Source organism: Lates calcarifer, linkage group LG21, assembly GCF_001640805.2.
Source record: "Lates calcarifer isolate ASB-BC8 linkage group LG21, TLL_Latcal_v3, whole genome shotgun sequence".
NCBI classification, from domain to species: domain Eukaryota; kingdom Metazoa; phylum Chordata; class Actinopteri; family Centropomidae; genus Lates; species Lates calcarifer.
In genome coordinates this window covers 15058317-15072949 of record NC_066853.1, presented here as the reverse complement: position 1 = coordinate 15072949, position 14633 = coordinate 15058317, and the positions used below count along the sequence as shown (strand labels likewise).

The following is a 14633-nucleotide window of genomic DNA, read 5'->3' as shown; positions in this document are numbered from 1 at the left end:
GTTTGGACTCTGTTTTCCAAGTGTTGAAAACAACACTAGCTCGAGTGCCAACTCAGTTCTGTGGTTGTTTTATACCAATCAGTCACAACATTAATAACTGGTTTAAATGCTGTGGCTGATCATTGTATATCACACACCTCCAGTATACCACATGTAACATCAGTATCTCTGTCCCTATAGTGGCTTCTTAGATTGAATTTGTGTTCACTGTTACTGTACTTTACCCCAGGTGTGTAAAATGGCTGCAGTAAAACCTGGTGTATTATATATAATTAAAATGTCACTTTGCAATTTGCAGATCACACTCCAAATAAAATGATCTTAACTTTCACAAAAGGAATATTGTAGAATGTGTTATAAATGTGTTAATATGTGAGTGATTATTATTCAGCTATGGTAAAGTCAAACACTCCAGAACACTTTATTGAAAAAAAATAAAAGTGCTACATGTAGCCTGTCACCGCCACGTTATCTCCAGAGTTCAGTACAGTGAGGAAAAACAAACGAGCATCAGCAGGAAGACCCAGCTACTGGCCCTGTATGTTTACAGTCATTATATCAAATAATAGCAAGCACCTTGGAACAAAATCATCAAAATCCTTTGACTTAAACGACATTAAACTCACTATTTTGGTTACATTCCATCTACCATAACAGGCAATAAACCTAATATCTCAGTAGACACCAGTGTCATGAAATCATACCGACACTGCTACAGCAGGTTAAATAATCAACCCGTAAGTGAACACATGAAACTGCGGGTAAAAGAAAGCAAGAAATTCAGAAGGGAACAATTTGTAATACCTGAATTGTGATTTTGCTGGGTTTTTTTTTTTTTTTTTTTTGCTTTGAATTAGTGCAGTTAGCCTGAGAGAAGTGAGCTGAAAATAATCCTTAGCCAGGTACAGTGAAATAAAAATTACATTTAAAAAAAAGTTGCTTATATTTAGTTTTTTCATACATTGTACAAATGTAGCCAAAACATTGTATTTTGCAAGAACTGCAAAACTCTAAGTACACTCAACCGTTCATAATGGTTTACAACAGCCAGACGGACTTCATTAACAAAAATCTCTTAAAAACATTGGCATTTTACCACTATTAGGTACCATTTTTAATATTCTAAGGGTGTAAATAAAAATATATTTGTCTTTAGTGAGCCAGAATGCAACATACAAAAAAAAACTTACTTGAACAACATTGTACTCACTTTTATCAACAAACTGAAGAGCGAGTTTGTGCAAATGAAGCACAAATCACCTGCGAGACAAGTTTCTTCTCTCGCAACCTTTCAGGTCTTCACGGAGAAAGTGCTTTTCCATTTCAAGGCGTTCTTTCTCGCCATCCGTCACCGCTGTCCTTTTTATTTCCCATCAGAGATGCTTCTGCTGGCTACACCAGCGAGCCGGCTTGGCTCTGAGCAGGCACCATGACAGCAACAGCACCCATGCGCGTCAGAGTGGAGGAGCTGATTTGCGGGGACACGCTGAGCGGCGGCGGCACCTGAGGCTGAGCCCCCTCAGTCCTGTTGGGGACAGCAACCGTGGGGCTCCTGACGACCTGCGGGGGCCCCCCGTTCGTGCTGGGGGGCCGCTTGTGTTTACGTGACGGGGTGCCTCCGATGTTGTAACCGGGAAGTCCCTGTAAGGTGGTGGCTTCTCCTGGTCGCAGCTGGTAAGCGTTGATCACTGAGCCCGTGTCTGAGGTCGAGGTGGGAGAGTACGGATAGTGGAAGTTGGGTTGACGGGGGTCTCGTGGACGAGGACTTGTGGCTATGGAGGACAGCGTGCCGTTCTTGGACACAATATCAGAGCCGGTGTTGCTCTTTGCCCACGACACTCGCTTCGGCGCCTGAGCATCCTCCCTGTGGCAGAGAGAAAGGAGAGAGTGAGAGGGGAGCAGAGAAAGCAAAAACTCATCATTTATTAAAGTGATGAAGATGAAAAATGACACAAAAAGTAACTGGGTGAAATCTGTTTCCAAAAAGTGGAAAAATACATTTTACCTTCGAATTGAGCAACACTGTCAGTGTTTTGCACTAACACTGACTTTAAGAATGAAACAATTGTACATTACAGATTTTTGAATAACCCTCACAGTGTTATGCATTATTTATCACAAATACACAACAGTAAACAAAATATTCAGATTCTCTATATTAATGTGAAAACAATAACACAATGTAAAAATACTTACAAATTAAAGTCCTGCATGTTGAAGTCTTATGAGCAAAATATCTTTCATCACAAGTAAAATCACCAAATAGAGAGACTTTCAGACTGTAGTAAAATTATAATACACCTATGACACAGGAGTAACATTATTACTGAAAGCTTACCAGGTAGTCCTCATTTTAATGTTTTGCTTGGTCATGGTGAACCAACTTGTACAAGCTTTGTAAACTGTTTTCAGTTTTAATCTACGCTAATACGCTAAGACCTTACGCTTTATGAGATGATCATATGTTTTGTTAATAAAATCAGAATCTCTAACGTTACTAGAACTATACCTAAAAATTATAACATTTCTTTTTGAATTGTAGGGGAATACAAGTACTAAGTACATTTGAATTAAGAAATAAGTATTAGGTGCATTACTAAAGAGTCAGTTCCTTCCTTCCTTTTGTGCGAAAATATTAGAAAATACTTACGTGAGGTAAAAGTACCTTAAAATTACACTTAATTGCAGTGCTTGAGTAAATGTACTTTGTTTCTTTTCACCACTGTCAATAATAACTTGCAGGTTATAACTACAAGGCCTGTTTGAACGAACACATAGACTCAGTGGCCGCTTTATTAGGTAAACCTGAACAACCTAATGCAGTCCAATACACCTGCTTTACCACACATTTGAATGATCTGTTTTTATGATTTCTGCAGCGTTCTGTTTTTAACACTGTAACAGAGTTATGTGTTTTTGCAAAGACGTCAAAGTCAGTGCTGATGTTATACTGGACTGCATTACATTCAGAGGTGTTTCTAATATTCTGCTTGTCTCATGTAGGAAGAAAATTAGAAACCACTCTTAATATAATGTAGTCCAGAGCAACATTGCCTTCAACTATGACCTCAATAAAAAAACCTATGATTGAATTGAAAAAACATTTCTGACAGTGTCACCAACTGAACATCAAAGTGAACATTATAAACAGTGTTTAGTGTATTGAATTGTATTAAAGTGTATGGGTGTATCTAACAAAGCGGCCACTAAGTTTATGGTCAGATTCTCACTTGATCTCATTGGCTATCTCCTCCTCAGTGTCCCGTCTCCTCCTCAGTACGAATATGAAGAACAGCACCATGGCCATAAGTCCCACTACTGAGCCCAGTGTAGCTGTTGCAATCATGCCTGCATTGGAAGCTGGGAAACAGATCACAGTCAGTATTTACACTCAGTGGGAGTCACGGATACAGTGTTATTTCAAAACACACATGTTGAATACGCTTGTGTGTGTGTGTGTGTGGTGGAGCAAAAATAGAGTTTTTACTGTGTACGCACAGGTGATAACCTCCAGGTTAATGGAGCAGCTGTCAGAGCCGGCGGTGTTGCTGGCTCGGCAGACATACTTCCCTGACATGCTTTTGGTGAGGTTGCTCAGCCTGAGGGTGCCGTGTCTCTCGTCTGCAAAGCGACCACACAGTTACACACAATTCACAATCATATGTTTCTGCCATCTGTGCAAGTGGGCTAAACAAAACAAGCCAAGGAAACTGTTACTAAACCACAAAGTTACACATTAGGGGAACTATTAACAGACACAAATCTACCCTCCATAAGATTATATTGCAGTGGACTGGCAATACCACAGATCATTATTTCTTTATTTGACACCTAAGTTTGAAGATGTGAGCTGCAGTTCAGACATTTTTGTCTGTTTTACACTCATTATTTCTGTATGTTTTTTTTTAAAAAAAAGCTTAGCCTATCCATTCACTAATTCCTGATAATTTAGTCATTTTAAGTATGATTTCCTCTTTATTTACACAGATATCATGATCCATCAGGTATCATGATACTAATTCTCGCCCTTAATCCAGAGTTTAATCCGCCTGCCTACTGTACATACTGTAGTATGGCATTGGTTCAGTACCACAGCAGAAAGCTTTGCAGACGAATCAGCAGTGTTGCAACATAATGATGTCGGTCAGCAATTTTTGTTTTAATGTTCTCATGACACAGCAGTTGTCTCAGTGCTTCCACAACCGAATATTTCCATTCAACACAATCTGCTCTTAGCACATCTGGTTTAAAAATGCTGTGTTGTTGCAAACATAGGCTGTAGAGAAAATAAACAAGCTTTACGTGGGAATTATCACAACAAATCCCCTGAAATCCAATCTTAGACGTCAAATCACCGCATGTCTTCATCTGATGCGTTTTTTTTTTCTGCTTTCGTGGGGATGTGGTGGAGGGGAATGCAGAGGAGTCACCCTCGCGAAGCTGATGTCCAGACGGGTGGGTGTCCAACAATGACTCGTGCACGCCTCCATCGCGCTCTGCTCTGAATCAGTCCTCGAAGAGAGAAAAGTAATGCAGTCCAGGGGACTCATCCAAATCATCCCTGATGAAAAGTCAAGGTTCATATCATGCCAGAGAGTGACATACTAATGCAGGAGAGCAGAAAATCCTCCACAATCATTGTGTCCAAACAGCTGCCTTCATCTTAAAGTTTGGGTGAGAGGAGGGTGGACTGAGCTTTGTATTTTGTCTGCGCCATCTGCTGCTGCACCACCAGGGAGCGAGGTTAATGTAGGTAGTTGCACACAAACCACAGTCAGCAATAAAACTACAGTAAATCTCTTTTAGCTTTCAAAGTAAAACAAGTGTAACTGGGGGAAAAAGTTGCCAGTTGCCAGTCAGTTTTCTGTCACTGTGAGCACATGTGATCGCACATTAAGTAAGAATTAGCTGGCATTTATTGACAGAGCGTAGCTGGAATATTTTACTGTTAACCTTCTGACCAGATATTAAAATCATGCCTCAGATATCAAAACAAACGCGGGTGCCAAATAAAAACACTGCAGATGAGTGCGATATGCACCTGTCCCTCTCTCATTGTTTAATCCCCCAGCGGCTTGAAAACCAGCTGTGAAGAACCAAACCCAATTGTGACAGATTAGCAGAACATCAGCTGACTCTGAGCTTAGAGCGAGTTCAAGCCAGCACAGCGATCAGATTCCAGCAGCACCGGTAGCAGCGGTGGCGGCAGCAGAGCTGTAGGGGATCTGACGTTACAGTAGGCGCTGCTTCGTGGCAAGACAGGAGGCATTACTCATATTACGCTGCCATCACGGCAAGGTCAATGAGCAGCATTTGTTAAAGCTCTGACACATGACACATGATTAATGGAAATCTGCAGATTTTCTATATGTAGCTCATGGTACAGTTTGATACCTCACGTGACCTCAGTGAATATAAAACACCACACACACATTCACATGTCAAGAACATACCTTTTAAAACAGAACCCCTGTAATCTCATTAACATTAGTGTCATCTTGCAGGACTAATGGCTGAAGATGAAAAAAAAACTACATTTCAACTAAAACCTGCATACTAGTGAAAGCAACTGAGGATTTAAGGCACAACTAAAACAGGATTGCACAGGACATATATGTCTATTCATTCACTACTAATTGTGTTTTCATTCATTGCCTCCATTTACATGCAGCTGACTGTAAACTAATGATTGCACCAAAAAAAATTCAAATTAGCCCTATTTTGTCTTCTGGTTAAAAAAGACTAACAGGCCGTGAAGATTTGGAACATACAGGCTTACTGTGAGTCTAAATATAGTTCACAATGAAAAGATGAATGAATGCAGAAGGACGACAGCTAAATCTATAACACACTCACTATAAAGCTTTAAAGGAGAAATTCAACCCTTTATCACAAAATATCTATCTATCTATCTCTCTCTCTCTCTCTCTCTCTATATATATATATATATATATATATATATATATATATATACACTGTATAGCACTGTATCTCAGTGTGAAAATCCTACTCATAGATTTATTTACAGCTGTTCATTATTCCATATCATTTTTATCATTTTTTACAGTAGATTGTAATCACTTCTGAACTATAATCCCATAAGATCATTTATAAATTGGGTTTATTTTTTGCCTTTAAAGCTTTTCTGCAGCTTAGGGCTGTGATTCGAGGAGTGACATGTGACACTCCAGAGACTGTGACTCCTCAGGAGGAGGTCACAGTGTGCAGGTGAGGGTGGGATGGAGTTGGGGAAATCACTGGAAAATGTATAAAAATGAAAATCCTTACCCATGAACCCAAGCACAAGCATGGGCTGGGGGCAGGCTCTCCATTCTGTTTTTTTTTTTTTTTTTTTTTTTTTTTTTTGCAGAGGGAGAGATGGCAAAGAAAGAGTGAGCATGAATGAGAGGCAGGGAAGGAGTGGTATAGACTGGCGGAGAGAGGAGTGGAGGAGTGCGCCACACTCTCAGTCCCAAATCCAACTTATGCCTCTTAGGGGGGGTTGATCAAGTAATGACATGGGGCTTGTTAGATTAGGCACCAAGGTCAACAGGAAATGAGGAGAGCCGAGAGAGGATCAGCAGAGAGAGAAAAAACAGAGAGAGAGAGAGAGAGAGAGAGATTGTGAAAAGAGATAAGCAGTGAAGGCAGAGTAAAGTTCAAGAGTCAGAGAGAGTGCATACATCAGGGCAAATAAAAAAAAAAAAATGAGTGCAGGGTTTGAACTCGAGTGTCAATGGCATGTAAGGGTGATGATACACATGTGTGATGCACCAGTGTGTGCTATAAAACCCTGGGTCAATGCACAATCAGATGGAGTAGCTTTCATTTTATGAATCTCAGGACTTTTCTGCTATAAAGAGATGAGGGCCAGAGATCAAAGCAGTTAAGTCAATACTCAATCAAATCAGCCTAAGTTCTGTTGTTCAGAAGCAGATGGTGTTTTCTTTGCAGCAACAAACATCCACAAAATAATGCAACAATGGAAGTGTGTGTACAGCATGTTTACAAAAAAAAAGAAAGAGCATCTTCTTTCTCTAGTGCATGGACAGCTCTGTGAGAGGGGTGTGCTGTGGGTCTCAATCTGTAAAGAGGATTTCATGCTACATGTTGTGGCAGGATCGAGGATCTTCCTCTGAGGTGCATTTGGAACATCTATCAGCAAAGTAAAGCCCATAGGCTGCATCTGGGACTTAGGATCGCATACATGCTCTGAGGACATGAACTCAGCTCCATCTGCATGTAAGGTGTTAGGGTCAGCAGCAAGGTGCATTTAGACCTAAACAGGCTTTAAAGATCGTCACACTACCACTGTTGGTTTCGGTCTGATACTCCACTGCTTGCCGCTTGATAAGCGTAATCGCTGTGAGTGTGTGGTAATCAGGGACCTTAGATAAACTCATCTCTTTGCTCATCTAGATTTTGACACCTGGACAGTGTGAGTATAATATTCAGAGAAGTTTCTCATGAGAAAATCAAACTGAAACTGTAAAATTACATCTCTGGTTTTGTGGACAGCATGATACCCGTTTCTAGGAAATTAATGTGAATCATGTCTCCTGTCATCAGGAAAAGAAACAGTGTCTGTTATTCATTTATCAGGGGCTATTTCTTTGAGAGGAAATGTGTTAGATGACATTTTTCCAATGCTGATGACAACAGGAATCTCAAAGCCTGGGAAAATATATCAAAATCATCCATGTGAATAGATACTACTAATGTTAAAGAATTTTTCTTTTTGTAATTTGGATGAACTGAAATTTACATTCTCTTTATCTGCTCAGAAAATACTCACTTTGCATTGGCGAGAAGAAGACCTCAGATATGGGTGCAGCCTTGGTCCATTTGTACTGAGGGACAGGTTTTCCATGACTGGACTTACAGCTCAGAGTCACGTTGCCCTTCACCACTGGGTTTCCTGTTATGCTGCAAACTGGGGGAGAGGGAGGGACTGTAGAGAGGGAGAGAAAAAAAAGAAAGAAAGACAGAGTGTGTTATTGGGTTAATACACATGTAACATAAGGATATAGGATCAATGACCCCTTATTGAACTTGTACGTTAAGTTTAATCCACTGCCAGCAACATGGAGATTTCTCAGTGCAGTAGCCATATTAGAGAAAAAGTAAATGTTTTGACCCTCCCGTCCTTTGTTCCATCTGCTGCTGGAAGATGACATAATGACCTCAGAGCCCAGAGAAATCCCTAAACAGCAGATGAGTTTTACTTGTGCAGTGCTTAATCACATGAATATATGACTTTTAACAGAGACTGATCTGATCCAAAATCCTCCAAAATATGTTATTCACTCTGCCCGGATTTCCAAGTGTGAACTGCACCGCCGACTGCTCTGATTAAATCTGACCTTTGAAATTCTTCTGACGCTGGTGGTCCTTTACCTTTGACATTAAGGTGCACCTCTCCGGTAATGCCAGTACCTCCAGGGATGATGACGTTGCAGATGTAGCGTCCTGAGTCAGACTCTTGGGTGTTGTTGATGTAGATGGAGAGGTTGGCTGAGGGCATGGCCGCACTGAAGCCCACTCTTTTGGTGTACTCATTCTGGCCGTGCCCGACCTCACCTGAGCTAAAGTTTATCACCTGCACAGAGAAAACACACTCATGGAAACACTTTACGGTTGTCTAGGACTGTTACTGTTACTAATCTTTTTTTTTTTTTTTAATAAAATACAACATTTTGAAATGAAGACATTATTCCATTAAAATAATGGAATACTAAGATATGGGATGTTGATTTATGTTAGATTAACAACATACTAACATAAATCAACATCCCTCATAGAGATAATCCTGACATGTACAGATGGTGGATGTTGAATTTTTAGGCTGATTTTCTGTTTAAGCTAAGCTCACAGGCATCAGACACTGAAACTGTTTAGATTATATTAATCATGCAAAGACTCTACACACTCCCCCCCCCCCCCCCCCCCCCCCCCCCACACACACACACACACACACATATATGTACTGTATGTGCAGATATGTACAGTTTCACCAGCAGTTCGTGCTACATATAGGAGGTGCAGGAGGCGAAAAGTGGAGATGAAATGTCATTAGTGGCATCCTTTCATTAATAACACTCATCCTTCCACTATGTATTAGACATCAGCAGCGGTGTTGGCAATAATCCTAATCTCTACAGGTCATCTGTTCTCACCTTACACATCACTAGATGGGTTTCTCAGGACATGACAGAGTCAAAAACAGACTAATATCAAAGTTGAAATCGGCCTAGAACAGCACATATAAAAGACTCATGTCTCATGTCATTATCATGCCCACATGTCCATTGAAAACTGTTTAAACTCAGAAATATTTTAAATTAAAATGACGTAAAACACAGAAAAGCAGCAAATCCTCAAACTGGCAAAACTAAAACCAGAGAGTTTTTGGCAATTTTGCTTGAATTGTTTGTTGCAAAATATTGTTTCAGCTCATAGTTGAGCTCGTAGTGCATAGATGTGACACTTCCACTACAGTAGCATAAGGACCAGCAGACACACTGTATTATGTTTATTTTAGCAGTCAGAGCAGGGTTAACTATACAGCTGATCACAGAAGATTTATGTTTTGACCTTCTCACCTGCTCGGACCCGTTCCCCATGAAGAGCCAAACAACAGAGTTTTTGGAGATGTCCGAGTTGGGACTGTACCAGGCCTGTAACATCACCATCTGGCCTTTCACCACCTCCATCTCTCCTTTGGGGATCTCCACCTTCTGGGTGTCACCTGGAACAACAGCACAGGAAATATTTAACCACTTTTGTAATGTAACAGAGGCACAGCAGCTTTCACTGCTAGCTGAGGTAAAGTATTTTCATTTCATGTTGTGATTTTATCCATAACTGTTTATTTAGTTTTATTTTAGATGATGTTTAGATCATCAATTATCTTTCAGTTATTTAGTTCAGTTATTTTAACTTTCAAATATAATCAGTTACAATGAGGCAGAACAGAGAACAGCAAATTTCTTACATTGGAAACTGACATATTAAGAGAATGTTGTAAAGCTATTTTTGTTTGAAGAACAACTTCAGAACTGTGAACTTTTGGAAAGCGGTTTTACTTTTCTGTTCTATATGACAGAATCAAATAAAACCATATCAAATACTTTTAAATCCAATCATAAGGAATCTTTTAAAAGAAGAGCGTTGGCTGATTGGTCTGATGTACTATGAGAAGTGAAAAACACACCCATGTAGGAATATTCTGAAAATGAGTCTCACATGAAGTTGAGTATCATAAATGTGACATCAGTTCATCTGAACTCCTTGATAATCACAGAGGACCATTTAACCTCAAACATGCTTAGACTGTGCTTTTGGCTTCTTTACATTCAGCTACTAAAGCTGAGGCTGACTCAGAACATACAAGTATATCACATCATATGGGAGGAGGAGAAATCTGAATGATGGTCAAAAGGTTTTCTTAACCAATAAAGGGACACGTCATCCTTCTCTTTATTTAACATCCACATGTAGCACTGTATCTAGTAACTCTTTATAATGACACACTGAGAGTTACCATTCAGTTTTCCTTTATTCTATTTATTATATATATATATTATATATATATATATATATATATATATATATATTTAGTAGCTGAATATTTATTATGCGACACTGGTCTGCATGTAAAACCCAAACACATACAGCAAGGCTGTAATTTTCTAAGTGCATCTACCAAAAAAAAAAAGAAGCTAATCTTGATGATTTAAAAGGTCAAGAAAAACATCTCAAAGAAAAGATCTGAAAGCAATTTAGTTCAAAGCAAATACGTTGCAAGGATTATCTGAATAACATCAATTTCAATCACTCAATTCAAGTACTTTGTTGGTCTATAACGTGAGGAGTCACACTCACAAATGTCTAGAAAATACAAAGCAACTCCTCCTCATCTCTCCCCTCATTTCCTGTCATCGCTCTACTGTGGACTCACTAATTAAGACACTGTAGCTCAAAAATGTGAACAAAACAAGAAAATACAAAGCTGTCAAGGAAAGCTTAAATACATTATCATGCAGAGAGCAAGAAAAGTAAGCTGTTAAGGAGAAGGAACAATGATCATGACAATTATAATATGAGGGAAGCATGGTCATAAGAACTGATGTCAAAGAAAGAGGAAAGATGATAAAAATTAAAAATCTTAAAAAAAAAAGAGGCAAATGTCCAACTCACAGGGTGCCCAGTCACCTGAACTGGACAGCTGAAGCTGAAGCTGGATCAACTGATCCCAGCAGTCGGAGTCTGTCTGTGTCTCCAGTTTGAAGATTAGTTTAAAGAAAAAACACACACAAAAAAAAAACAAAAACAAAAAAAAAACACGCTCTCAAAAAGTAAAAAACTGACTGCAGAAAACACTGAGAGAGAGAGAAACACAGAGAGAGAGCATTATGATCCACAGACAGGCAGCTGAGATCTCCACATCTGTTCTGCCAGACACGCCTTCCTTCTTTCCCAGACTGAGAGCGAGTACAGGCAGGAGAATTAGGCGATGGGTGGTGGTAGTGGGGCTGGGCAGTGGGGCGGACAGATGATGAGGAGGAAAATATGTGTGTGTTTGTGTGTGTGTGTGTGTGTGTGAGATGAGTGTGTGAGAGAGAGAGAGAGAGAGAGAGAGAGAGAGAGAGAGAGACACAGAGAGAGAGAGAAGAGACTGTGTGTGTAAGAGCCAGAAAAAAACTTATTTTTGACTTGTGTTTTTTCTGCAGTGACTCTGTGCTTTCTTATTCCTCCTGGGACAATGTGACCCTGCTGCTGTTGCACTCTGGTCCCTTAATTTCTGAATCTTGGAATCTGGTAAGTCCTGCTGACTAATCCCTAAACAATCCCAGGCTCAATCCTCTCACCTCACGTGAGCAAAAGAGCTAAGCTCGACATGGATATGATGCAACACATGGTCACTTCTCCCAGCGACGCTGCTGTCCCTGCCATCAACATCACTGCTGCAACAGCATTTATATTCTCTAAATTACGATTAGCAGGTCACTTTGCTTTACATTTAATCATTTATGCCATGCGATCTCTGCTGAGCCTGTTTGTGGATTCCACATGTTAAGTGTTTGAAATGAGGCACACAACATGTCAAAAAAAGTGTACTTAGGGATATATGGCACAAAATGAAATGAAAAATTACAGAAAGAAAAATGTTTTCTTTAAAGTACAGTCAAATTAGTCTTCCCTCCAACAAAACTGTCCTACCTAAAAAAAAGAATTAAATTTCACTGTAAAGATTCCACTGTAATAAATAAATTCTTAGCAGAGTGACAGCACAGTGATAGTTGTGAACCATCTTTGTTTAGGATGTTAACAATGCTGAAAAAAATCACCAAATTTAATACAGTTCATCCTGAGGGGCAGAAGAGCATCTGCTTATCACAGTAAAATATTCCAATAGTTTAGTTTTCCCATTTTACTCAAAACACATAAATGTCAACCTCATGGTGGCACAAAAGGAAAAGTCAGGGGCTTGTTAAAGTCAGTAGGCGACTATGAATGTCTGTATAAAATTTCACAGCAATCCATCCAAGCATTGTTGAGATATTTCAGACTGACTGACACGCTGAGATTACTATCTGTGGAGCCATGCTGCTAGCTATCAGCTAACAACCAACTGATGGGACATCTACTCACGACAGAGTTCATGACAGTGCTTTTATCATCAACACATGAAAAGATGTCAAATCTCTGATGTATACTGAGACATAAATGCAAAAAATAAAAAATAAATAAATAAATAAAATCTTCCTCCATCTAATCATAAAGCATGTCTTCATATCCATCCTATGCTCATGTCAGCAGTGTGGAGCAGTAAAGCCATCTATCGGACATGCATGTATGAGATTATAATCACCATCATCACTGCTGCAGCTGTCATCATATCGGCCTGTTTTCAATTCACAATGTACAGCAGCCCAGAGTACATAGGATTTTTTTTTCAGAGTTGAAACATAGTTTTCTCTCACAAATCCTGTTAGTGCTCCCATTTCATCTCCATCAACTATTGTCTTCGCACCATCCAGTGAACTGGTGTGTGTGTGTGTGTGTGTGTGTGTGTGTGTGTGTGTGTGCTGTAACAATTATGCAACAATGCTCAGAAAAGAGTCTTGCTTGGGATGAGATTGCGTATACTTGGACAGTGAGTGCCTGGAATCTCTTGCCTTGACTAATGCTCTATAGTGCTATGCGGGCACTGCATCTTGATTAATACACACTGTGTACCAGGAACCACACAATCAGAGAGGATCAGGTTTTCTTTAGGTTGATGAGACTACGTTGCCTCTCGATGTGAATGAGCACCAGCTGTGGGGAAGCAGGCAGCTGACAGTAATTCTGAATGATACATAGATATTCCATGATGAAGTAGGATAATGCCCTGTAGTCTCCTCACTCCAGACTATTCTTCTGCTTCTTTGAGCAGGTTTATCCTCAGAACTGTGCCATTCAATTGTTTATTAAATGGAAGAAAATCTTCACTAATCCGCCCTGTCTCCATCTGGGATGTGTGTTTGTATGGCTGTAGACACAGACAGTTCAAGATGTGGATATGAATTCAACTTAAATCCTTCACTAGAGGAGAATTTTTTTTTTTGGAAAAGCTGCCAATAAAGGGGATGCAGATATGATACCATGTAGCCTCGCTAAACTCTGTCCTGATTATATTTTGCCGAGGGCTATCGCTCAGCCCAGCCACGCTTTATATCTGCTAATTGGATTCTTCTCTTTAGAATAAACAATGTTTTTTGTTTTCCTGCGGGGCATCCTGGCTTCGAGATATTGGCAGAGTCTCAGCTGCACCAGCAATTAAGACAGCAAGGACGCCGGACTCGCAAACCTGCACAGACTAATCAAAGGAAATCCAACCCCATCATGCAAGTCAGCACCGGGGCACAATTAAGAGATCAAAATGTGCATCTGCTGTATTATCTTGAGTCATCCATAGGTGGCAGCACATTCATATGAAAAAAACAGATCATCTGATAATGAGATAAACCCACAGTGGAAATCATCACATCACCAGAACAGATACATCTCTAAATATTAAACTCAACAAATTACTCAGTGGGTATAAACTGAGGCAACACGGTTAGTGCAGATGAGATTTTGATGATCAGGCTGAGCAGGTGTGACTAAAAATAAACAAATAGGTGTCTCATTTATTACTGAAATACATGTAATTTGTGTGTCTAACAAGGCATTTCAACCTAATTCTGCTGTGTGTTGTTGTGATCAAGTGAAGGATAAAAAGTCAGTCCCTCTCTCGAAGCCCTCAGGGAGCCATGTAGGCCTTTGTGAAGATAAACCGATCCTCTTTAACCAGCCCCACTCTATCTCCCCAAGTAATCTCTGCTTCCATCCATGTCTCTCTCTCATGTGAGTTCCACTCTCCATTTACACCTCTCCCCTGGCTCTCCCCATCATTACAGTGGAGGTGGGCCTGCTGCCTTTAAAATGAACTGATAATCTGAAGTGAAAGCAGCTACAAGGGTTAGAGGTCTTAACAAGGGATGGTGAGAAGGATTTTAAATAAACTTGCTTATTATTATGCTATGCTATAAAAGTTTAACACTTTCGGGCAAAAACTTTGAAGATACGGAAAACGTTTCATATTT

At 39.9% G+C, this 14633-nt stretch overlaps 1 protein-coding gene across 1 annotated transcript in view; it reads right to left on the bottom strand.

Annotated features, from left to right (window-relative positions):
- Nucleotides 1-397: 397 nt before the first annotated feature.
- Nucleotides 398-14633, bottom strand: part of esamb (endothelial cell adhesion molecule b) — a 40354-nt gene continuing 26118 nt past the window's right edge. The window contains exons 2-7 of the mRNA XM_018700423.2: nt 9603-9748; nt 8398-8599; nt 7796-7951; nt 3499-3621; nt 3231-3360; nt 398-1864 (exon numbers count right to left, since the gene is read on the bottom strand). Of these exons, the coding sequence (XP_018555939.1) occupies nt 1393-1864; nt 3231-3360; nt 3499-3621; nt 7796-7951; nt 8398-8599; nt 9603-9748 (1229 nt within the window). The 3' untranslated portion in view covers nt 398-1392. The remainder of the gene's footprint in view (nt 1865-3230; nt 3361-3498; nt 3622-7795; nt 7952-8397; nt 8600-9602; nt 9749-14633) is intronic.